At 35.1% G+C, this 26,621-nt stretch overlaps 1 protein-coding gene across 1 annotated transcript in view; it reads left to right on the top strand.

Annotated features, from left to right (window-relative positions):
- LOC150106510 (pleckstrin homology domain-containing family G member 7-like) overlaps positions 1 to 26,621 on the top strand; it is a 280,061-nt gene that overhangs the window by 149,627 nt on the left and 103,813 nt on the right. Inside the window, exon 12 of the mRNA XM_090393016.1 lies at positions 16,031 to 16,205. Within this exon, the coding sequence (XP_090249142.1) occupies positions 16,031 to 16,205 (175 nt within the window). The remainder of the gene's footprint in view (positions 1 to 16,030; positions 16,206 to 26,621) is intronic.

Raw genomic sequence — 26,621 nt, 5'->3', positions numbered from 1 at the left:
CATTATCAGAATTTGCTGTTGTCCTCACAATTTTGGCAATGTTCCTCTAAATTTTAGATCCTTCTCCATCATCATCCCAAGATCTCTTATTTCTTCTACCTCCAACAATATATCCACACCAAGAGTAAATTCTACATTCAAGGTCTTCTTGTAAGGCCATATCTGCTCTGTTCCTCATAATTCATCCCAACTTTGCATCATCTGCAGACAACTGAATATCCCCATTCAAGTCTTCTCCAATATCATTAACATACAGGTTAAACAGCAATGGCCCTAAAACAGATCCCTGAGGCACTTAACTAGTGACTTTTGTCTTCTGGGATATTGCTCCCCCATATACAACTTGTCGATACCTATCAATCTGGCTGCATTAATCTACCAAAAAAATTCACAGACAGTCATCTTAAGATCAAACTCCTACATAACTGTAATACTTCTTTAAGTAGGACAAGAGAGTGCCAAAGTGGGACTTCAGATATTTTGTTCTTTACAATTTGAACTGGTTTGCTCTGATGCTGGTATGAAATAAGCCAAAGAAATATAAGCCAGTTATTTTATAATGAATTTGTAGGGATCTTCCCTTAATAATTATATATTTTTTTTTTTTTTTTTTTTTGGTGTTGTAATAATGTTAAAATAAGTTATGAATTGTTAGACATGCTGAGGTTAGTAGTGCTATCAATTTATTCCTGATACTCCAACATCAATGCATCATCAATATTCTTATGCCTATTATTACCCCCAAACCCTACTTGATTCTTTGATATACCATACATCCTCCTATCTCTCTCAAGCAACTATACCACAAGAGGCAATTCCCTGACTGCTCTCCATCCTTGCAGCTCTAGTTTCATTGCCCAAATATTCTCACTTGCTCCAAGAACAATAATCTCTCTAAATGTCTGCATCCTTCCATGTTCAAACACAACCCATCTCTTGCGTGCAGCTCTCCTCTGTCATCAAATGTAGCTCAAGCATCTGCATGTTTTAGACCTCTCATTTGATACATTCTCACTGTCTTGTCATTCATTATTGATACTCCTATCCTGAACTCTGCATATCTGGGCAGTTCACTTACTAGTGTCCTTCCTTCCTGCACTTTTCTGCTGCACAGTCTCTAACAGTTATCTCCAAGCTCTTACCACCCAATTTACATTACCTCTCAGGTCATTCATGCCAACCATCACTATAATCTCATTTATATTCTCACCTCACTTCTTTGCCATAGTCATGCTCTCTGTTGTTCCTCTAAGGCAGGGGTGGCCAACCTTTTATAGTTCATGCATCAATTTTTTCATTTTTTAGTTAAGATGCACCATACAAACTTATACCACTTTTCAGCCCTTTTAAAATATGGTAATATGGATATATTTAACAGTTATGCATAAAATGATTTATTATATATATGGTAATAGAGACACTTTTAGCAGTTTTAAATAAAAGGATTTAATATAAAGACAAGATAAACATTAATTATTTTATTGAGACTTTTGAAATTGCTTTGCTTTTGCTAAGCTTGTAATGTTTGGAGTTAAATCAGTTACAGAAAACATCAAACAGCTTTTCAAATTTGAATCAGTCAGTCGGGACCATAGTTTGTTCTTAATCATTTTCATTGATGAAAATGCTTGTTTGCATCTGTACATAGTTCCAGAACGACAGATATAACTCTGAGCAAATTTTCTCAGTTCTGGAAAATGTTCACAGGGCAACGATCGCCAGAAATTAATTATATCAGAAGCATCTGGGAGTGATGGAAGTTCATTAAATTTCATTTTCAATAAAGAATTGGTTTTGAGATCAATAAGTTCCATTTGTATGTTACTAGGCATTGTCAAGATTTTTTGTTCAGTAAGTGAAAAGGGATTTATAAATGCAAGTATGCAGTCTTCTTCTTCTTCGGCAAAATTGCTAAAATGACTATTAAAGGACTCTTGCAATAATCTGAGTTTCTCAGTATATTCTGTAAAGTTGCCATTATCTTCAACAGATTCACTATGTTCTTTTAAATGTGGAAATTGGCTTAAATCCCTGTTTTCTAACTGGGAGATGAACAGTTTTAATTTCATTTTGAATGCACTGATGTCATTTACTAAGCTAGGAAACAATTTGTTCTTGCCCTACAGTTTCAAATTTAGATCATTGAGGTAGCTGGTAACATCAACTATAAATGCTAAATCAAATAGCCATTTCTCATCGCACAACAGGATTTTTTCCTCATGCAGCTCATCCTTCTCTTCCAGAAAATTCTTTCAGCTTTCAAAATCTACTGAGAACTTGTCCTTTAGAAAGCCAGTGCATCTCACAATGAAGGATGAGATCACCATGTTCCATATCTAGCAGTTCACAATATTCTCTGAATTGTCTTCTGTTTAACCCTCTTGCTCTAATTTTATTCACACACTTTACAACTGGTATCATAACATGCTTCAAATTTAAAGTTTTTCCACACAGAGATTCTTCATGTATAATTTAGAACACATGCAATTTACAAACAAAAATACTAGCTGTGATGGTGGTGGTTGTGGGCAGTAGATGACATTGATGTAGGTGATTGGTAGTAGAGGTTCGGTGTAGTAGTGGAGACGGAGTGTTGTATAGTAGGTGTCCTCCAACGATGAGTCTTTGGACTCCTTTGAGGTGTCACGAATAATAATAATAATACAGTGATACTTTAGTAGAGAACAATCCAAAAACCTTTCAAGTAAAGTTACAGTCCCAGAAACTCTACCTACCATTGATGGTGCTCCATCAGTGCAAACACTAATGAGCTTACTAGAATCTAGTTGTTGATTTCCTAGACATGACTTTACTTTGTCAAATATGTCTGACCCTCTGGTTTTTACATGAAGTGACTCAAGACCGATAAGTTCTTCAAAGATGTTAAAATTACCATCAATTCCTCTTATAAAAATGCTTAATTGGGCTACATCACATATGTCAGCAGATTCGTCCAAGGCTAAAGAAAAGAAAGAACAAGCATGAACATGGTCTTTCAATTGCTCAGTAACATCATGGGAAAGTTCTTTGATGCATCTTGTAATTGTTTGCTTGGACATAGCAATTTGGTTTACTTTTCTTTCAACATTCTTCTCAACAAGACATTTTGCAAATTTTTCAAGACAGGGCTTAACAACTTCCTCTTCAACAGAGAAAGGCTTGTTTTTTTTAGCCAACAGAAAGGCAATTTCATAAGATGCCTCCAGCATTGCCACACTTTCACAACTTTGTTTCACAAATATATTTTGTCTCTTTTTTATTTCTTTCTTTTTCTTAACCACATATTCTTTCCACAAATCAGATCCAGGAACTAACTTCAGTTTTTCTTCTAATTCAGCTTGATGTTTTCTATAGTATCGGTTAAGATCATGTCTTCTATTATCTGAGAGAGTGCTTTCACAAACAATGCACAACGGTTTTCCTGAAGGACCCGGAATAAATAAGAACTCATTTTCCCACAGTTCATTAAACTGGTGCTTGTTATCACCTTCTGCTTTTCTTCTGCTCATTTTCTTTTGCAAAGTAATTATTATTATGGGCAACTCCAAGGAGTCCTTTGACTCATCCATTTAACCCTACTTGATTTATTATTCGGACTCTAGGTATACATTCAGCCATTGCCTCATGCAAACACTTCTTAACCGCCTCCCATGCACTATCAACATCCAGCCCTTGCAGTTTTACATGCCATGGCACTGAACCAATCAAACTTCTAAGCTTGTCATACTTACCAGCCTGATAATTCCACATGTACCCTGTCTTAATTGTAAATTCCACACCTCTAGCCACCTCCAAAGTCAAGACCCTATGATCACTCTCACCAATTGGTGGCAACGTCATCATATTCGTTACAGCCAAATTCTCAGATGCAATTGCTAGGTCAAGCACTCTCTGACCGCTAGTATTTTCCATTACATGCTGTAGCAGTTAGTTATCCCTTAATAACCGCATAAAATCCAATTCCTTCTTCCCATGTGTCGTCTCTCCCTTCCAATCAATGTTATCATAGTTGAAATCTCCCATAATAATTACCCTCCTTCCACTCATTTCTTCTATTTGCTTATGCATACTATCTCCACCATCTATTCCATCACCTGGTCTACAGCAGCACCCAACTGTATATTTTGTTCTGCTAGCCTCACCCTCACGCCAAATAGCCTCAAATGTGCTCTTTTCTTTATCCTGCAGTTCCACTTCTATTCTCCTTGGCTGTAGCTCATCAGCTATCATCAATAACACTCCTCCCCCATTTTATTCTACCTGTAACTCCTGAACACACCATACCCCCCCCCCTCACATTCAATCCCACTAGCTATATCATCTTCTGTCAGCCATGTTTCACTAATGCCAATAACCTGTGGACTGGAAATGCCAACCAAGGTCAGAAATTCTTCCTTCTTGTTCCTAATACTTCTGGCATTAGTATACATGAATTTCAGAAGCCCATTTGTCCCATCCCTATTTTGATGCCTTGTACTAACTATCCCATTCTGATTTGTTGTCCTCTGTACTCGCTTTGGCATATTACACACATTCATACACTCAACTGTCTCCCTAAAATCTGCATATCTACTCCCCCCCCCCTTAATAACTCTAGTTTCCCTGATTCTGCACATCCACTTCCACTTCATTCAGCAATACCTTTTCAAGTCTCCGTACACCAAATCCATTCAAATGTAAACCATCTATCTTATATAAATACTTTCGCAATTTTGGCCCTCCTTCTATACTCTTCACTGTCATAACGCAGCAACAGACTCACCATCCTAACTCTCTCACTCATCTCTTTTGCTACCTCAAGTAATTCCTTCAAATCCTCTCTCATAGCCATTTTGTCTCATTTCAAATCATTCGTTCCTGAATGGGGACTGTAAAAAAAAATTATTTCAAAAAGTAAAGCTTATTATTAAATAATTTATTTAAATTATTTTATCGTTTTAAACATTATGAACATTCAAAAACAGTTCTACGAGTTTAAGATAAGATTCCTATTTTCATGAAGGCCTAATACAGTTCTATAAGTTTAAAAATAAAAATCATATATATTTTTTTTTCCATAGAGAGTTTTTGTCTCTCTCTCGTAATATATTATGTCCAATGAAATACAAGATCACTTCCTGCCATAAAACATTCGATCAGCTGGCAATCACACACACACACACACACAAACATCCTCATTACGAAAGCTTTGCTGATGATCAGTTAAATTTTAGGAATAAACCTACTATACGTAAATAAAAAGGAAAGATATTGTATAAAAAAACATAAAAACACACACATAAAAATACATCAAATAGTTTCAGTAATCAGCAAATTAGGGGAGCGGACAAGAACTTGACATATGCGTTCAAAATGAAAAAATTTATTTTTAAATTTACAGAACTATATTAAGCCTTAATGAAAACAGAAATCTTATCTTAAACTTAAAGAACTGTTAATTAAAACATATAAGTTTGAAAACACAGAATTGTTCACTCACATCGAATCAAAAGTTCATCGAACGTTATGACACGAGAGTCAGCTGTAAACTGATTGAGTAACTGGTGACGCACGTCAGCATTTGTTGGTGCCTGTTGCTTCAATATCAAACAAGTATAATTAGTGCGCACTCTAGAATTCAGTGGTAGGTTAATTGTGTGTTTATATATATATATATAAATATATATATATATATATAAATCGTATACAAAATTTTTTAAAATTTTTCTCTGGGGTTTGCTGCGCCACTTCTAATCGTGCAATGCGCCACTTTTGATATATGTGCCATAGGTTGGCCACCCCTGCTCTAAGGCAAGCACTCCTCTAACATTCAATTCCAAATGCCACAAAACTCATTTTTCATATCCTCCAGTTTGTATATCTCTATCTAATCATCCTATCCTTACTTGACATTCACCAACACAACAACACTATCCATCAGAAATTCTGAATTGTAGTCATACTACTTAATGCTAAATCTTTCACATCATGTTTGTCTTCCTCAACCTTGATTATGTTACTCATATCTCTCTCTGCTGGCACTTGCTTATTTCCAATGCACTTCTAAAACCAGAAATAATGATATCAAAATCACCCAGCTCTTCCCATTGTCTACATTCCATGCAGATATGAAACCCCCTCCCTCAATTTCTTACCTGCCATATTCTCAATCAATAACATGTGAACATGCTGCCAAGCACAGCATTCTATAGCATCTTTTGTAATACTGTAAAAAATATAATCTTCCATTGCTTGTGGGCTTAGTGACAATGTTAGTGAATCACGGTATAGTTCGCCCACCGTTTGTAGGTCTCTCCTTGGCATTTTGCCAAGAACAGTTCAATTCATGCTAAAGGAGAGAAAGAAATGAAGGATGTATGAATTGGTTGCCAACATGTGAAATCACGTGCTTTCTTGTCTGTCGCTGTACTAGTACTAGTTTGATTTTTGTTGTCACTTTTTTGCATTATTTTTTTATTATTAATTTGTATGATGGATCCAGTACAGTCAACAAGTTCTGTTGTTAAACGTTTCAGTAGCTTTTGCAAAAGAATATTGAATAATGTGCTGACATTCTGCGAAAAAGAATCGTCAGAAGGCCGTCTCCTTGTTCCCCTTTCTCAAGTCATAAAATGTGCAAGTGCAATTGCAGGCATATTGGGGTCAACTGTTAAAAGAATTCGTAGGGAATCAAAAGGTGAAGGTAAGCCAAAATTTAAATCTCCTAAAAAAAAAAAAAGCAGCAGAGAAAGAAAACCATCAAAACCATAGCTTTGATTGATTTTGATGTAGACGTTATAAGAAGAACTAGAAAGTTTTTTACCTTGGGTATAATATACGTTAAAGATACCAAGCTATTTTAAATATAAACCTGGTTTTTTTACTCCATTTCCCAAGTAAGCAAACAGAGAAGTCAGTCAAGTTTCCACCTGCAAGTGTTGCAAATCTAGCTGACCCTGCACATAGTGCAAGTCAAGGCAACTCGTGGTAAAGGTAGAATAAGCTCTGATCACTATTCTTAATATTTACCCTTAATGCAAAGCACATCTCCTGGAGGAGATGTATGATGCCATGTATTAAAGGCAAGGGGCCACTACCCAGACTGGTTTCGACCTTTATTGAGGTCTTGTCAGTGGGAGCCAGGCTAAGAAATACTAAGTTTTAAGTAATACAGAGCTTATAAATATTTTACCAAAACAAGTTATCATAAGGTGCTTTGACCTTATTAAATAAAAATCTCAGGATGAGAGATAGATGTAGAAAGTTTTTTTACCTTGGGTATAATATATGTTAAAGATACCAAGCTATTTTAAATATAAACCTGGTTTTTTTACTCCATTTACATCTATCTCTCATCCTGAGATTTTTGTTTAATAAGGTCAAAGCACCTTATGGTAACTTGTTTTGGTAAAATATTTATAACTCTGTATTACTTAAAACTTGGTATTTCTTAACCTGGCTCCCACTGACGAGACCTCAATAAAGGTTGAAACCGGTCTGGGTAGTGGCCCCTTGCCTGTAATACATAGCATCATACATCTCCTCCAGGAGATGTGCTTTGCATTATGGGTAAATATTAAGAATAGTGATCAGAGCTTAATCTACCTTTACCACGAGTTGCCTTGGACTTGCACTACGTGCAGGGTTTAGCTAGACTTGCAGGCGCAAACTTGACTGACTTGTCTGTTTGCTTACTTGGGAAATGGAGTAAAAAAACCCAGGTTTATATTTAAAATAGCTTGGTATCTTTAATATAAGAAGAACTATTCATGAATTTTACGTGGTCAAGAAAAGAGTGCCAACTGTTCCAAAATTGATTCTTGTGCTTAAGAAAAAATTAATTTTCCTTGGAAAAGAGAGACTTTAAGGAAAATACTTCATGAAATTGGATTTTTACCCAGCAAAGTGACATTGTTTTATCTAGAACGCAGTATTTGAGAGCAATAAGACTTTTCAGGGAGGGGAAAAGACCGATTGTGTATCTAGATGAAACTTGGATTGATAGTAATTTAACTTATGGAAACTGTTGGCAGTCTAAAGAAGAATGTGGAGTGCTATAAACTGGAAATGCCTCGCAGCGCATAATGATTTTGTGTGCAGGTGGAGAAATGAGTTTTTTACCGAATTCAAACTTACTATACAAAGCCAATTCTACTACTGGAGATTACCACGGACAAATGAATTCTATGATCTTCGAAAAGTGGGCAGAAGAAAAACTGATGCCAAACCTTCCTAAAAATGCTGTTGTTATAATTAATAACACTTCATATCACTATTTGATTAAACAAAGTTCCATAAGAACTTGCTTCTTATTAGACCAAATTGGTCTAATAAGAAGCAAGTTCTTATGGATTGGCTCTCTGCAAATAACATTTCTCATTCCCCAGATATGCGAAAAATTGAATTGCTTAATTTGGTCAAAAGAAACTCGCCCACAACTAAACTATTTAAATTCAACACGATGCTCAAAGAGCATGGATTTCTAGCTTTGAGACCACCATCATATCATTGCAATATTAATGCTATCGAGTAAGTTTGGGCAGAAGTGAAAAGTTTCATTCGCCATCGCAACGTAACTGGGGATATCGACGTGTCGAAACTTTTTAAGCTTTCAGAACAGGCGATTGAAAGTATTGACATGAGAGCAATATTTTCCCCAGTTCAAAACTGGGGAAAATATTGCTCTCATGTCACCTCACTGGAAAATATGTATTGAGACAGAGACGGAATTATCGAAGAATTATGCGATCCTTTGGTGATCAGTTTAAGTGAAAGTGATGGCGATTCAGACACCGATTTTAGATGACTCTGAAGATTAAAAGGATTTGATAATGGTATTTTTTTCCAACATTTTTTTTGCATGGGTTTGTTAAAAGAGTCACAACAAGTCATAAATAATTAATCGGTTTAGGACATTAAAGTGTCTCAGTTCTCTCAAATGTAAGTTTAGAATATCTAAGTTCATTTGAAAAAATTTCTGTTTTTCTGTATAATTATTTTTATTTTATAGAAAACTTTCTTAAAAATAAAGTTAGTTAAATTTTTGTTTTATGCTATACCTTTTTTAATTTTGTTAATACTCTATGTACATTTTTCCAACTGTTATACAAGCAAAATAGTTACACTTTAAAAACAGCAATGTTCATAAAAGAAAAGCTAAATTTTTCAACCTGTAATAATAAACAAACTCATCCCAGAAGACAGATTGATTATCCTATATAGGAATGGATTCTCCTTTTTCTGACATGTGCAGAAGTGTCAAGGGATCTCTAATCGGTGGGCGAACTATATGCTAGCTATATAATTGAAATAGAGAAATGGTACAACATACTGGCACAACATATCATAAAAAAATACAAGCTGTAAAAAATTTTCAAAATGCAAACTCTGCACACTCAATTACAATTTACTCTTAATTATAAATTTAGAGTAAATCTGTTCTAAGTTAGCCGAGATTGAGGGCAAATTTAAAGAGAAAGTGACGTGAAAAAAGGACAAATTTAGAGTAATTTATCTTCTCCCCCCCTTTTTATTTTGTTGTGATCAACATTGGCACTCTCTTCACCATCTTTAGCACTTGTAAATAAAAAAAAAAAAACATCATTGTAAGTAACTTGCAGCCTCAATAACTACAGTCCACCTAGAGTATCTAAGATATATGTTACGATACCTTCAGTAACTAAAGAACAAAAAAAATATTAGTTTAACACACATAATAAAACAAGATTTATTGGCTCATATTTTCTTCAGAGAGAGAGAGTACTAAGTAACAGTAGCATTTAAAATGTGACAAGCATTGTACATCTTCTTTTTCTTCTTCTCTTCCGTCTAAGATGGGTTGAGTCTTCTCTTGAGCAGGATCTTCCAGTCTTCTCTGTTCCTTGCTGTTCGAAAAAGTTCCTTATATGTTCTGCATCCCGAAATGTTCTTTATTAATTTCAGCCAGGTAATTCTTGGTCTTCTGGGTCTTCTTTTTTCAGTTGGAAAAGTATTGATTAGGATGTTAGGAAGTCTGTCTGCGTCCATGCATACAGTGTCCAAACCATCTCAGTTGTTGTTTTCTAATTTTTTCTATTATTGTCTTTTTATACAATAGTTCTTGTCTGACTGTGATGTTTGTTTTCTTTTGTATCCAACTTGTTCTATTTATGTTCTTAAGCATTTCATTTCAAATGCCAGCAGTTTTTTCTCCTCTCTTTTTTTTTTAACTGTCCACGCTTCTGCTCCATAGATGACTGTTGGTATAATTATTGCTTCATATAATTTGATTTTGGCTTGCTTAGATATCTTGTTTGTTTTCCAGATTTTTTGTAATTTTCCCATGGTGGTTCATCCTATCGTTATTCTGTGTTTGATTGTTTTGAGTTCATCTATTGTTTCTGTTAGTTTTGATCCAAGGTATATGAAGTTGTTTACTTGTTCTATTTGTTCTCCGTTTAGGGTGGCTGAGATGGTAGTTCTGTTCCTCCCTATTTTCATCACTTTTGTCTTTTGTATATTTATTGTCATGTCATATGTTTTACAGGTTTCGTTTAGCTTGTTGATCAGCTTTTGTAGTTCATTTGGGGTTCTTGCAAGAAGCACGAGATCATCTGCATATTTGATATTATTTATGTTTAAACCATTGATATTGATTCCAGGCTCATTGTCTATTGCCTTCTTTACAACTTCTTCTAGATATATGGGGATAATGGGCATCCTTGCATTACTCCTTTTTGGATCTCTATGGGTTCTGTTGAGGGTGTCCTTTTTAATTATTGCATTTGTCTTAGAAAAATAGTTTATCAGAAACTGTATTATATATTTGTCTATTGCTTTTTCTAGTAGAATTTTAAGAAGGATTTCTCTGTTGATGTTATCGAAAGCTTGTTTAAAGTCCACAAAACAACAATATAGTTCTTTATGGTCTTCCCAGCTGAGCTCTGCTAATTGGTGCAATGTGAAAATTTGGTCTATTGTTGAATAGTTTCCTCGGAAACAAGCTTGTTCTATGCCTATCATTTCTTCATAGGTGTTTTTTAATCTATTTTGTATAATTCTTATGAATATTTTATAGGTGTGAGGAAGTAAATTGATTGGTCTGTAATTTCTGCAGTCTCTTTTGTCTCCTTTCTTGTATATTGGGATGATCTTTCCAGTTCTCCAGTCATCCAGGATCTCTCCTGTTTGTAGTATTTTATTGAATAGGGTTGTTAAATATTCTATTGATATGCTGCCTCCATATGACCACAGTTCAGTAGGGATAGTATCAATGCCTGGTGCTTTATTGTTTTTCATCTGTTTTATTGCGTATCTAACTTCTTCTTGTAAAATTTTTGGGTGATCATTATTTTCTTCTATTGTTGGCATTGTAGTTTTGTTTCCTTGGTGGAAGATAGTGTTAAAATGGTTTGATCAGATTTTTCTTATATATTCAATATTCCCGGTTTCCGTCATCTTGTTGTTTATCATTGTTACTGCTTTTGCTGAGAATTCCTTTGTAATTTCTCTTACAGTATCATGGAAGACTTTTAGGTTGTTTTGTTGGTATGCTTCTTGGCATTTCTTAGCTTTTTCTTCTAACCATTTTTCTTTGGCTTTTTTGCATAGGTTATCAACTTTATTTTTTAGTGCTCTGTATTTTTCTCTATTCTCTTCATTGTTTTGTTGGTTCACAAATATCTTGGCCTCTCTTTTCTCTTCTATGGTAGCTATAATTTCTTGGGTTATCCACTGTTTGTTTATTTTGGGTTTGGAACCTAGAGTGTCTTTTGCAATTAATAACACTATTTCTTTTCCTTTTTCCCAGTATTTTCCGCTGTTCTGGAAGATGGAGGGTTTTAATTTCAAGCACATCTGTTCTAAAAATCGACTTCTGCTTGAGCTATCTTTTAGTTTTGATAGGTTGATGTTTTCTTCTTTTCTGATATTATTTTTCCTATTGATTTTTATCTTCACTTTGGCAGTTAATATTTTGTGGTCAGTGTCAAAATCAAAACTTCTTAATGTTCGTACATTATTTACTGATCTTTTCCATTGTTTATGATATATAGTCTATGCAGTTCTTTATATTACCATCTGGGGATGTCCATGTATATTTATTATTAGGGCGTTGATAGAACAATGTGTTTGTAATCATTAGATCATTTGCTTTACAGAAGTGGAGTAATTGTTCTCCTCTGTCGTTAAGCTCTCCATATCCAAATTTCCCCATCACATCTTTTTTGTCTGCTGTGAACTGTCCTATTTTAGCATTAAAATCTCCCATCACTATCATGAGTTCTCTATTTTTGGGATTATCTATTTCCTGTTGTAGTTCTTCATAGAAATTTTCTATTTCTTCCTCTGAATGGTTACTGTCTGGTGCATATATTTGGATTATTTTAATTGTTTGACCTTTTTCTTTTGCTTGAAGTTTGGCTGTGATTATTCTAGGAGACACTGGGTTTATTTCAATTACTGAGTGTGTAAGTTTCTTTTCAATTAATAATGCAACTCCTCTGTGTATGTTATCTTTTCTTCCTGAGAAGTCCAGTCTTCCTTCTGGTAAATCCATGAATCCATGAATCATTTATCAGAGACGCACCAATCTGTCTCTGATAAACCTAAAATACTCCATTTCAGTCTTTTTAAATTTTCCTTGACTAATTGCAATTTTCCAGGTCGGTATTGTGATCTTATGTTGAGGGTGGCTACATGTTTCACATCCTTGGCTGACCACATTGCTGATTTCTCACCTACTCTATGTGGTCTTCAAGTAGGCGCGTCAGTTGTCCCGTACGCATTGTCCATCATCTGTTTATAACTCAAGTCTCAGTCACAGTTGTATATGCAAGCGAACAGCCTTAAGAGTTAAAAAGAATCAATCTGATACATGGAGATTAAGTGTTATAAAAACATTAAAAAATATATATTTGTGACAATTTATAGTAATCACTTCCAAAGAGTGAATATTAACATACAGTCAAAATGATTCAAATTCAGAGAACGAAGCATTTTCTGACAGGTCTCCATAAAAGAGTCAAATTTGAATTGACTTTTATGAAGTAGCTTCATTTCCAGTGAACTTTGTAGCTGTGTTGATGGCATGGAGCATAGATTGTTATTATTACAGGCTACTCCATGGAGTCCTCAGATGCATCAGGGGTGTTAGATTTAATTGGAAATGCATCTGCAACAGTGTTGCTTTTTAGCTTGAATGAGATTGGATACTGATTTTGATCATTATTAAAGCTACCATATTATCTGTATGGAGCCCAGTGAATCATCATGGAAATACATTCTGCGCATGACTTAAAATGCTTTTACCCCTTCCCCCAACCTAGACTAATCTGCCATGCTGTCCTGGAAAAAGTATTTCATATTTCCTATCACTCATAAAGCTATTAAAAACTACCTTTCACACTGGTTTCTATGCAATTCTTATACATGATCTTTCAATATTACATGCCTTTTACAAAAAAAAAAAAAAATGCAGAGTGTCTCTCTCTCTTTCTTTCTGCAGTAGTCGTGGCTTAATCAGATATCTACTTGTATACTTTCTTGTATTAAAAATAAATGGAAAAAACTATATGCTACAGATGTTAGTCAAATAGGGAGTTCCATAATCAAGTATTATTTTAGGAACATTTCTGCACTTTCATACCTGGATACACTAATCCATAGAGAGAGAGAGAGACAGAGATGATAAGGTTGTTATCATTATGCATAATTTTTAATAATCAGTTAAGTATCTTCTAAGCCAGCTCTCTGTTTGCTACTATTCCTAGATCTTTTGCATCTTATACATGTATACAATGCTGTTCATCTGTATGACTGACCTTATTTTGTTCATTCCAAGAAAAGTACTTTGCCATTAAAAAAAAAAATTTTTTTTTTAAAAGTGCAGTCCTATTTTCCTGCATACAGAATATGAAATATTCAAATAGCATTACACATGAAAGTATAACAGACTCGCTCTTTATGTAATTTTTTAGTCATTGCATTATTTTAAATGGTAGATGATTGGAGATAATTTGAAAAGGTACCATGTTTGGTCTCTCAGCCTTGGTTTTCAGATTATCTGAATCATAGCCCATCCATTCTGCTAATGTGCTATAGATTTACATCCTTTGTGTATAAGAATGTCATTAAACAAAATATTAATGCCTGGAATATTACTATTAATATACTGGGTATTTTGTGGACTCACAAAACTCAGTAGGGGAGATTCACTCTAACCATCACAGTCTCTCACAACTTGTTAAGTTCATTAATTATCAGTATCTATTCTTTGCAGTGATTTTACTCACCCACTATGTAAAGGATTTTCCTTATTCTCTCATTCATAATTGTTTTCAGCTTCCAAGATATTTTCCTGCTTCATTATCATTTTCACTTCTAGCACTCTTTAATAGTACCCTATTAAATACCTCTCCTGTTCACTTTTGTCTCACACCAGATGCCTTTAAATCCACTAGCATTATTTTCTTCCTAGTTCTCTTATGTGAAAAGACATAATTCACTGCCCTTTTATAGTGTATTTGGAATAATGGGGCATTAAGTGCGTTTTGAGTAAAAAATATCTGGATTCAAATCTCATAACTCAATGAACAATTATAAGGGCTTAAAAAAAACACTGAAGATGAGTTGTCTCATACAGAAGCAGCAGAGTTCCTACAACAAAGCAGACAAACTATTCTGAGAGCACATGCAGTTAACAGATAAATATACATTTAAATGATGGGCTGGTGCATATAAAGTTAATAGATGGGATAAAATGACTTTGCAATGATTCTTCGAACTTCGTGGAGGTAGCAGCAAATAATAATAATTCTGCTGTCATTAGCATTGCTTTCTTCCTGTCTGACTTTCCGAGAACTTACTGTACCATTCCAATTTTGTTTATGTCACAATCTCCTTGGTCATCTGTTTGACTATCACCAATATTTTTTGGACAAACTCAATTAACCTTTCTTTGGAATTAGATTTTCTTGCCAACCTTTCATCCATTCGTAGTACTACTTCAACAAACTTTGAAATTACTAGGGGGAAAAAATTAATTCAGTTATGAATATTGGCATATAAACATTTGCTTATTTAATAAATATGTACAAATTTCTTAAGTTTGTTATTTTGAAGAGTATATAGCAGTGGCGGCTCGTACATAAGCACTGTGACACTGCAGCACCCCCAAATAAAAAATGAAAAAATTAAATTTTGTTTGTGTTTATAAATAATAACAATGCTTACAACATTATATAAATGCAATACAACATAGAAATACACTTTTATTAATACAGACCAGTATTTTACAAATAAACATTTATTAAAACCTACCAGTTTCGCCAGCAAACTGTCTGGCTTAATTAAAAGGAACATAAAAAACGTAGACAACGTTTTTTATGTTCCTTTTAATTTGCATTTACTTTCATATCTCCGTAATACCTTGAAAAAGCCAGACAGTTTGCTGGCGAAACTGGTAGGTTTTAATAAATGTTTATTTGTAAAATACTGGTCTGTATTAATAAAAGTGTATTTCTATCTATAAAAACGACCAAAAATGTATACCTTGCAATACAACATGTTAAAGGTTACAGCTTATGTTTTGACATTGACTGAATAGTTAATAATTGGAATTGTTCGATTAACGCTTTAGATTACGAAACAAATGCACTGCGATCTAACACAGTGTCGGAATTATCACATTCGGCCAATTGCAGCTCAACTCGCCGGTATTCATTTGCACTTGTGATTGCACGTTACAAGTGATTCCGACACTGCTCGTTTGGGCAGTGTCACTTACAGATAAATTGTATGCATGCACGCGTTATTTCTGTGAGATACGAAACTTTTATTATTGGTGTTTGTTCGTGGTGACGGTGAAATATTTTTAATAAAGCAATTTTTAATATGTAAATTTATTTATTAATAAATTGGTTACTGATTAGGAAAAAAAGAATTTTTTTTTATATGCAGCATCCCCACTTAAACTTTTCACCGGCCGCCACTGGTATATAGGAAACAATACAAATAGAAAGAATGAAATATAAGAATTATGTCAACAGATATAGGCATTTTTCTTTGTATACAGTGGTGTTCCCGAGATCCCCGCTGCAAAAAATTACAGTTAACTGACCTCTTGGTGTCACCAGTCCAGCATGTAATGAGAGTCCCACTCATTTTAAAGGATATTGAAATGAGAACAGAAATCACACAGGAAAGGCAGGTGATAGCATCAATCTTGGAGTCAGAAGAGGCTTCTCTGAGTGAGTAGCTTTCAGATATTATTGTCTTTATTCAACACCTCCAGGGGTCTAAGACTTACTTTAAGGGATCTCGCATTAACCCATATAAATCTCATCACACTGAATGCATTTACTGGTGGCATCTTCCGCCACTATTTTAGATAACCCATTCCACTCATTCACTATTCTTCAAGCAAAAAATTTAATCCTAGCATCAGAAAAGGCCCTTATTTTCTCATTTCTTGGCATGTAATGAAAAATTTTTCTTGCATTTATTTTATAAAAATCCCTTTAATAAAATATGTTTCTATCATATCCTCTGTTTTTCTGCTTACTTAATAAACTTTATAAGTTACCAATCCTTAATGTAATCCTTAGAGAACATTCCACAGATATGATAACATCTTGGTTACAATCCTATGAAACCTCTCGCCAATTTTGTAAAAAAAACCAGGTGATCAAATATGAATGTGGTAGTACCAATGTGGTACTACCATGTTCATATTGCAATATTTAACTGGTATCCATTATCAATTGCCCTTGGCATCAGTCTGTTCAAATCAAGACATTATGAGAGAAAATTATTTCCTTATTTATGCTTGTTCTTCCTTTCTCAGTGTCCAGTAATCCTTTGTATTGTTTTAACCACTTTCACAAATATGTCCCTGGACTTTATTCTCTGATCACATCATTCTCAGATTCCTAGCATCATTGGTTTCTTTGAACACAGTCTCATCGGTGTAGTGCATAGCTTGTAATCTCTCTCTGATCCAAAATGAATAATTTATGCCACTTTGCAATATTTAACTGGTATCCATTATCAATTGCCCTTGGCATCAGTCTGTTCAAATCATCTATGTCAGTTTCATTTACTGTTACTTTCCCAACTTTGCATCATCAGTAAACAAATGAATATTCAGATTACCCACTGTTCATTTTAGTTTACCTTTTAGATTATTGTCTTGAGTATCATTGACATGCAAACTAAAGATCAATGATTCAAGCATATACATCTGTTTCACACTACCAGTCTTTTTCTAGCATTCTTCTAGACTCTACTCCCCACATTACTCTAATATTCATTCCCAATTGCTCCAATTTATGAAATAATATTCCATATGAAGAACATTGTAAGGACATGCTGTCCCCCATTGAGCACTATTTACCATTATGTCAATGGGGACTAGTTGAGTATTTACTAGTATGTCAATGGGGCCATACTAGTCCCCATCTCACCCAGAATTTTCTATATAAAAAAATATTTCCTCCTCAGCCTGTTGTTCACCACACCCTCATACTACTTCCTCTACTAAGTATATAATCCTGTCAAATTCCCTTAACTAATTTAAACAGCTTTTTTTTTTTTTTCTTTCCACTAAACTCTGCAATTTATATTTTCCCCAACTGCACCCATTAACAAAACATTTCCAGAATCATGATATTGCCTTAGTTACTAGTCTCTTAACCTTTTCCATAGTTTACTTAATCATAGCATTGGATATGTATAATTATTATTATATTATTGTGCAGGCACCTCCATAGTCTTCAGACTCATCATGAGAGATCCAAATTATCCACACAATATCTCTCATACCTTTCTTTGAATTCACTGACAGACAAAATACTCTCAACTGACTTGGCAACCCATTCCATTATTCACCACCCTCCAAGTAAAAAATTAGTCCTCACACCCCTCATAGCAATACTTCTACCCAACTTTCATGGATGAGCTCTTGTCCTGTCCCATCTAGCTAAGTGCTGAAATATTATTATTATTATTATCACGGGCCACTCCAAGGAGTCCTTAGACTCATCAAAGGAGGCCGTAAACAAGCACCATACAACATTTGCACAGTATCTATCATACTTTACTTTTAACTCATTCACAGTCATAGCACCCACAACATAATCTGGAAACCTTTTCCACTCATTCACAACTCACCAAGCAAAAAAAACCTAGTTCTGTTTTATAATACAGCTATGGGGGGGACAAAATGTTGTCCCCCTTACAACTGCCCTCTTTCCCTCCCTTGGTACTAATCCAGAGTACTGACAATTCCGTAGCAGCTCCACGTAAAACTCAAGCTGGTATATCATGCAGTCCCAGAGCTGTATTCACATTATGGTTTTGTAATATGCTATGTACCTCAGTTCCCATATAAGCCTTTGCCTGATTTAGTTACTTCTCTACCATCGGCATTCATTAAAATCATTCTGCTGTAAACATTCTTTCTTTTACTTTCAGCATATTGAAAGAACTGTTTGGAATTATCTTTAGCCTGCATTGCTAATTTCCTTTCATGCTCTGCTTTTGCCTTTCTTACCACACTGGTTATCCTTCTAGCATGTGCTTTGCACTGTTTATGTGCCTGCTGATCACCTTTCTTCTTGAATTCCCTCTACAGTTTTTACTTTTTTTATAGCTCAAGCTTAATGATATTCATCCATTTAACTCCCACTTGATTTACTCTCCTGACTCTAGGTATGCACTTTGCCATTACTTCCCACAGATTACTTCACTCCATTACCACTTTTCATGCACTGTCAATATCCAGACCTTGCAGTTTCACATGCCATGGCACTGATCCAAGCAATCTCCTAAGCTTGTCATACTTACCAGCCCTGTAATTCCACATATACTTCTTAACTGGAAATTCCACACATTTAGCCACCTTGCAGGCCAAGACCATGTGATCACTCTCACTAAGTGGCAGCAACATGGTCATATTCATTATAGACAAATTTTCAGATGCAGTTACTAGATCAAGAAGTCAAACTCCTAGTATATTCACATGTTCTCTTAGGTAATTATCCCTTAGTAGCTGCATAAATTCGACTTTCTTCCTCCCATATGTCCTCTCCTCCTTCCAATCTATGTTTCCATAGTTGAAATTCCCCATAATAATTCCCCCCCCTCCACTCATTGAGCCTATTTGTTGATGCTTAATATCCCTATCATCTTTTCCGCTCTCTGGTCTACAGTAGCATCCAACTGTATATTTCATTCTACTGGCCTCTATCTCACACCAGATAGCCTCAGATGTGCTATTTTCACTGGCTGCAGTTGAATGTCTACTCTCTTTTGTTGCAGTTCATTGGCTATCATCAATAACACTCCCCCGCCCATTCTTGAACACACTATACTCTTCATGACTAAATACAATTAATATGAAGTCACTAGCCTCTATATAAAAGTAGCTTGGTCATGAAGATGTGTTGCTTGCAAATTTTGTTTGCTTACACTTGGATAAAGGATTAAACAGGAATATAGTTTCTTGGCATCTTTAATTTATTTGAATGATAACACCCTTATCTCTGCTTGTTAATATGTTCTTCAGTAATCAAGTAATCCTCTGAGCTACTTAGCAATATGGCCTCCAAACTTCAACTCTCTACTTACTACTACTACTATTACTACTACCCCCCAAATCTCTCACTTCATCAATTTCATGGAGTATAGTTGCTTCAAAATGGTACACGGCTTTCAATGTTTTTATCCCAAAATGCACAAATTCACACTTTTCCACATTAAATTGACATCCACTATGTTTTGCTTGTACTGTTGGCTTATTTTAATCATCCTGCAAATTCTCTACATCACCTTGATTAACTATCACCCTACCCAACTTTGCATCATCAGCAAACAACTAAAGCTGACCTAGTTGGCCGAGTGGTTAGCGTATCCGCTCTCCAGCCAAAAGGCTGTGGGTTCGAATGAACCACAACTACACCAATGACATCTACCGCGGTAGATGTCGTTGGTGTAGTTGCGGTTCATTGGTGGATTGAGTGGTGGAAACAGAGAGATGTAAAGTAGGTGCCCTCCCTCAATGAGTCTTCAGACTCCCTGGAGGTGTCAGTTAATAATAATAATAATATCTCCCTTCAATTTATTTCCTATATCATTTATGTACAAATTAAATTAAACAGGAGTGGTCCAAGCACAGAGCTTTTAGATGGACTACAGTCACTTGCTTTCTCCTGAATTCTTCTTCTCCATATACTATTTTTTTTGGTATCTATTCATCAGCCACTCTTGTATCCATATTACCAGTTTCATATCCTTCCTATTCCAGTTTGCATAACAGAGGTCCATGTGGTATCCTGTCAAATGCCTTTTCAAAATCCAGTACTATTATTGTTTATCCAACTCAGCTGTCACTCTATTATAAAAAGTTAGTAGATTACTAAGACATGACCAACCCTTCACAAAGCTTTGCTGTCCTCATAGAGTACAGGTAACCTTTGTATAACATGGATGTTAGGTTCCATAGAAATGCCGTGTTATATAAATCGTGTTATGCGAGACTTAGATCACATAGAAAAAGTAGGGTTATGTTCCGAAATCATTTTTTTTTTTAAATTATATAAACAGCAATGACATATCCAACAAAAAAATATTTTTAGTTAATTCAGGTAATTCATGTAAGTTAAGAAAACATATAAACTATGAAACAAATACTTAGTATTAGCTTATAAAAATTACAAATTCTACGCAAACTTCATTCTACATAATGCATAAATGTTTTAGGCAAAATTAAATAAAGTGCATATTTTAATCTTCATCACTATCTTCAAAAATAACATTTCGTAGATGTTCTTTATTTACAAGTGTCCAGACGAAGTCATCACTTGAAATCTCTTGGACATCATTTGTATAATTCTCATTGCTTATTCGGCTGGTTTAGTTATCAAGAAGTCAGTAATAAGACCTTGCTTGCTACTATGCTGCAATTTTTTATTAAGTTCATAATATGGAGCTAAAAAATATCCAATTGTCTCGTGAATTTTCCGGAGCGCTTCATTGAGGAATCATTATCCGTAAAATAACTTCCTAACTTTCTTGCCAAGTCCAATCTCTCTGCTAATTTCTTCAAACTGAATTCTTTCAGGGATTCATCACAATCAGAATCTTTAGCAAAACTTTCCCTGCCATTTGGTTCGACATCATCTATTAATTGTACCAGTTCCTCCTCATTTAAATCTATTTTCTAATCAATTAATTCACTAATTTTGTTTTCAACCATATTGCAAAAGCCCTCTAAGTGGCCATTACTATAAAAATAAATTTTTTACATAAAAAAAATCATTACATATTGTATGCAACTCACCAGAAAATAAAGTGCTCAGCTTGAGATTAGCACACTTATGATTTTTAATGCTCTTTCCTGGTAGAAAACAAAGACAACTTTCGACAATAAATGCTTTATAGGTAAATAATTGATGTACATGCATGATAAAGGGTATTTCCCCTAATATAAATTTGCTGCTTATAACTATATGTGCGATATGGGCAGAACAAATTTAATGAAGAAAAAATTTGATTTTTAAGTCACGCCGTGAAAAATATATGAAAAGATAAAGGATAAAGTTACTACAGTTTGTAGACTGTGTTATATTGGAACCGCGTTGTATAAGTACCGCTTTAAACAAGGGTTACTGCAATTTGTAGAGCGCATTATATCCAAACCATGTTGTATAAATACAGCATTGTATGAGGTTACCTGAATTATATTCTTATCCACCCATTCCTCAATTCTCTTTTTGACTTATTTTTCCAGTACTTTTATCATCCCTGCTAAGATACTTATTGGTCTGTAATTTGCTACCACATACTTTAATCCTCCTTTATGCACAGGAATTGTTTTGCCTCCTTCCACTCCCTTGGGACTTTTCCAGAGCTGAGAATTAAATTAAACTGCCTAGTCAAAAGCATCACCATATCCCTTGATTGAGGTAATGTAAACTGCAAAGTCTTGTGAATAAGAGGAGGAAGGGGGGGGGGGGGTATGATTGAGACATATAAGCTAGTTGGGTTGTTATCAGGTTGACATGGAAGAGATTTTTCATAGAACAGGAAAGTGGGGGTAGAACAAGAGGCCATCACTGGAAACTGTATAAGGAGGGTGTGAGCAGAGGAGTGAGGAGAAGGTTCTTCACATATAGAGTGGTTGGTGAGTGGAATGCATTGCCTGAGTGTGTTGTCAATGTAGACACATTGAATCAGTTTAAAGCATGGTTGGATGCGCATTGTGTGCAATAGTGTGTACCTCCCACAATGAGTCTCTGACTCCATGGAGGTCAGATGTTAATAATAATAATAATAATATATGAAGAGCCTTTGAAGTAAACCAGTGTTTTAATTTAACACAGTTCGAGATTATGTTATCCCAGAAGCATTTTAAAAAATGCTAATTTATTCAGCTTCAGCTTACATTATTCACGACCTTGTGTGTGATGGAATCTCTGTGGATAATGGTAATTCTGGTAGAAATGCTTATATGTTGGCTACTCAAAATATTATATATTGTGAGTGAATTAGCTTTAAAGGAAGGAATTTAGAACTAACTTTAAATTAGGAAGAACTGAGAATTCTAATGAAATTGTATATATATGTTAATGTGAATCATACTGTAAATATTCCTTTTTGATAATGTGAACAACACATTAGACTAATTCTGTCAATGCACTATCTTAACAATTTCAAACCTGCTTAAAGTAGAAGTTTGTGATCAATAATTATGCCACGACTACTCATAGCTACTCATAACCATTATTTTTCAGGAAATTACAACGTATTACTCCCCCTAAATATTAATTATAATAATGCTAATTAATCCTTCTGATATTTCAGCAACATTACATTGCCATCATGAAGGATCACAGAACAATGATATTTGCATGCAGGCACTAACACTGGACAAATGAGGCTGAAGAAAGGCCTAAATAGCACTCCCTAATGGGCTAAATTGGTGATCTTGGCCATTGGGCTGAAGATCTGAGGATGAGTGCTTTCCAAATTTGGTGCAGTTTCATGCACCCAAATTTGTTGAGGTTTGGAAAACTTCTAAGTGCTGATGCAGATTCGAGGAATAGCCAAACTCTGGCTCTGGCATTTGGAAAATTCTACAAATAGATAGAGGGGGACAGCCATGGATTCTCCATTTCTTTTTTATCTTTTTACTTCTGACATGCATTAGAGTAAGTAGGATGATCTCCTTGACAGCTGACACATTTAGCTTTTTATTTTCCCCACAAAACAAGATTTGTTATAATGCTGTTTACCACCACGTAAGGCACAGGCAGTTTGGGCATGTCCATATTATCAGATGGTGGAATATACGTCTTTGAGATGCTGTTGACATTTTCTTTGCTGCCACCTTCTCAGCATAAGAGGATCTCAGAATAGTGGTTAACTTCCTTTTTGCATCCTGATATATTTTTTGTATTTCTTTTTCATCTTTCCACTTTTGACATGCATGAGAGTAAGCTGGATGATATCCCCCACAGTTAACACATTTAGCTTTCTTTGCACAACAAGATTTGTTATCATGATCTTTACTACCACATCAGGCACAGGTAGTAGAACAATGACCAGGCAGTTTGGGCATGCCCATATTTCTGACATTTAAAGCTTCTTAGGGGATTAGAAATGTATATTCTAACAGGATAGTTGAGATACCCTGCTTTTACAGTTGTTGGAGGCTCAGGTTATCAAAAGTAAGGATGATGTTGCTGGTTGGAACCAGGTGACCATTCATACATATCAGGATGTGCCTCACATCTGTTACTCCCTGATCTAATCTCTGAACATATCTCCTCATCAGGAACAAGGGAGATCCCATTCTGATATCGCTCCTCTAGAGTTGAGTGTTTTATGAGATGTAATTGATATTCCACACAATGATATCACCAGAATGTAATTTATTAACAATTTTTGGATATCCTGCCAGTCCTTCTAAACCCTTTTGAATAAAGAAGGGTGCCATTTTTCTTACAGGCTTTTCACCTGTTGCATGGATGATCAAAAACACGGGTACATTTATATTAGTATCATATATCTTTTGTTTCTTTACTTCTGTAAGCAGACTCTGTATCTACAATATCAGTACTTGTTTGGGACTTTGTTAGGGCCTCTGAAATGTTTGAGGATGAAGAATTCATGCTCAAGTGGTTTTTGTTTTGGTGCCAGAGTACCCTACCCAATGACTAGCAAGCAATGGTACACTAGGGAGTGGAACGCCAGGACTACCCTGGATGCTATACCAATATCAACACCAATGCAAGCCTTAGATCCTGGGCCATGGGGGCGAGAGATTTACTGCAACACTGTTGACCCTTACAGGCAAGCCCACTAGCCAATCATTCCTGGCCAGACAATCCAGGACTGCCTGTTTTACCGAAGCAGAGATCAAAGTACTGCAAGACTATCAGGATCTCCCTTTTGTGAGATATCCACAGGTCGCATCACACAGCTGCACGGTGTTCTTGGGTCCCAGCGATGGTGGTCTGGAAGAAAGGACAGTAAAAAAGACTTAGGAGAAGTAGAGCAAAGGAATATAGGAAGAAAAGTAAAGAAAAAAACGGAAGAATGAAAAAGGGTCAGTACCATCACTGGAAGAAGTCACTCTATTGCATTGTACCAAATACAATTATGAGAGGCTATTCCTTGAATCTGCTTCAGCCCTAAGAAACTTTCTAAATTTCAACAAATTTGGATGCATGAAACTGCTCCAAATTTGGGAGGTAAAGGCCTAGACCAGTGGTTCCCAAACTTTTTCGGGCCTGCCGCCCCCTCGTATCCATAAACTTATTGTCAGTGCCCCCGTGTCTTACCTGAACCCACCCTAGATTCAGAAAAGCGATTCACACAACTCACAAGGAACGGTAATAACATTTTAAAAACAAATATTAATTTATAATTTAAATTTATTTTAAATAAAAAAAAAAACATTTAACTTTAATAGCAACTTTACATTAAAATCTAATAAAACATTGTATTATAAGGCTATTCAATCAACTATTGACTTGAATGCTTTGAAAATCTTTAATGTGATGGATGGGCTTCTTGGAGTGATGGACTTCATGGAGACATAGTTTTCCTATGTCTGGTTTAATATAACTTAGCAGTAGTCTTAAATCTCCACGTTGAGTTATCTGGAGTCTTATTCAAATTAAGTGGATATTGAATCCAACATCATTTCAAAGCCGAATAGAGAAACTACAAGAGTTTCATACTGAATATAGAAACTATAAAAGTTTCCGCGGATCAAAGCGTAAGCAAACCTTTCATGACAGGAGCAACTCGTAGTAAAAGTGGAGTAATACTGATCACTATCCTTAGTATTTCCCATAATGTAAAAGGATCTCCTAGTGGACATGCATAACATCATATATGTCCACTAGGAGATGTGTTTTATATTATCGGAAATACTAAGGATAGTGATCAGAGCTTAATCCGTCTTTACTACGAGTTGCTCTTGTTATGCAAAGGTTTGCTTACCCTTTGATCTGCCGAAACGTTTATAGTTTCCATATTCGGCATGAAACTCTTGTAGTTTCTCTATTCTGAAATCTCTTTGCAGAAAGAGCAGAGATCTCTTTCTACAACCAAAACTCTTCATAAGATTTCTAAAAATTTTGGCATCAGCTCAAAGTCATTTTGCAGCTCAATTAGTTCTTCCTCCATGGCCCCCACTACCTCAGTTTCGGAAAATGGATTTATTATCTAATCTGGAACTTCCAACGAAAGTAAATCCTTGATCTACTTGCCTTGTCAGGATCTACCTTCTTCAAATGTTCAATTATTCTGGAAGGCTTCATGGCCTCATTTGAAAAGACCCTTTCACAAATTGGCACATTAGCAGCTGCTGGTTTGTTGGTGCTGGTATGCATCCATATTTTAGGTATTCAAAGCTATACTGCCTACATTTTTTCTTTGATGTATCTGCATCTGCCATTTCTATTCTGGAACATGCAGAAATAAGCATACATACATATTTGAAAGCAGTTTTTATAAATAATAATCTTTATTATTTAAATTAAGGGGATATTAAATCCCACATTGTTTTAAAACCGAATAAGAAACTCAAAGATTGGAATCAGAGAGTTTCATGCCGAATATAGTAAACTATAAAGTATCGGCGACCACTAGCGTGAGCTAATGCAAGTGACCCTAGTATGTAGTACAATATCGGAGAACGTACTAGGGTCACTTGCATTAGCTCACGCTAGTGGTCGCCGATACTTTATAGTTTACTATATTCGGCATGAAACTCTCTGATTCCAATCTTTGAGTTTCTTATTCAGTTTTAAAACAATGTGGGATTTAATATCCCCTTAATTTAAATAATGTTTATATCGCCGAAATGAAGCTTATTAGCTCTTTATATTTAAGTAATAATCTTTATCTTTATAGCCTCACAATATAACAGAACCTATAATTTGCCAAGCTGATACACAACACTTACATAGCTAAACGCTTCACATTTTTGTTCAGTAAATAAGAATATGGCAAAATACATTATAACACACTCAATACTATTAAGGTAAAAAAAGGACCACTTCAGAAATTACCAACAAAAAACTCGAAAAATGTCTTGGAAACAGTATATGTCTTGGAAAACAACAAAAAATGTTTTGAAAACAACAATAATA

This window comes from Typopeltis vanoorti, chromosome 5 (genome assembly GCF_054136105.1).
Source record: "Typopeltis vanoorti isolate ZY-2024b chromosome 5, IOZ_Tvanoo_1.0, whole genome shotgun sequence".
Taxonomy (NCBI): Eukaryota; Metazoa; Arthropoda; class Arachnida; order Uropygi; family Thelyphonidae; genus Typopeltis; species Typopeltis vanoorti.
Note: the sequence above shows the minus strand (reverse complement) of the source record. Positions and strands in the feature narration are given on the sequence as shown.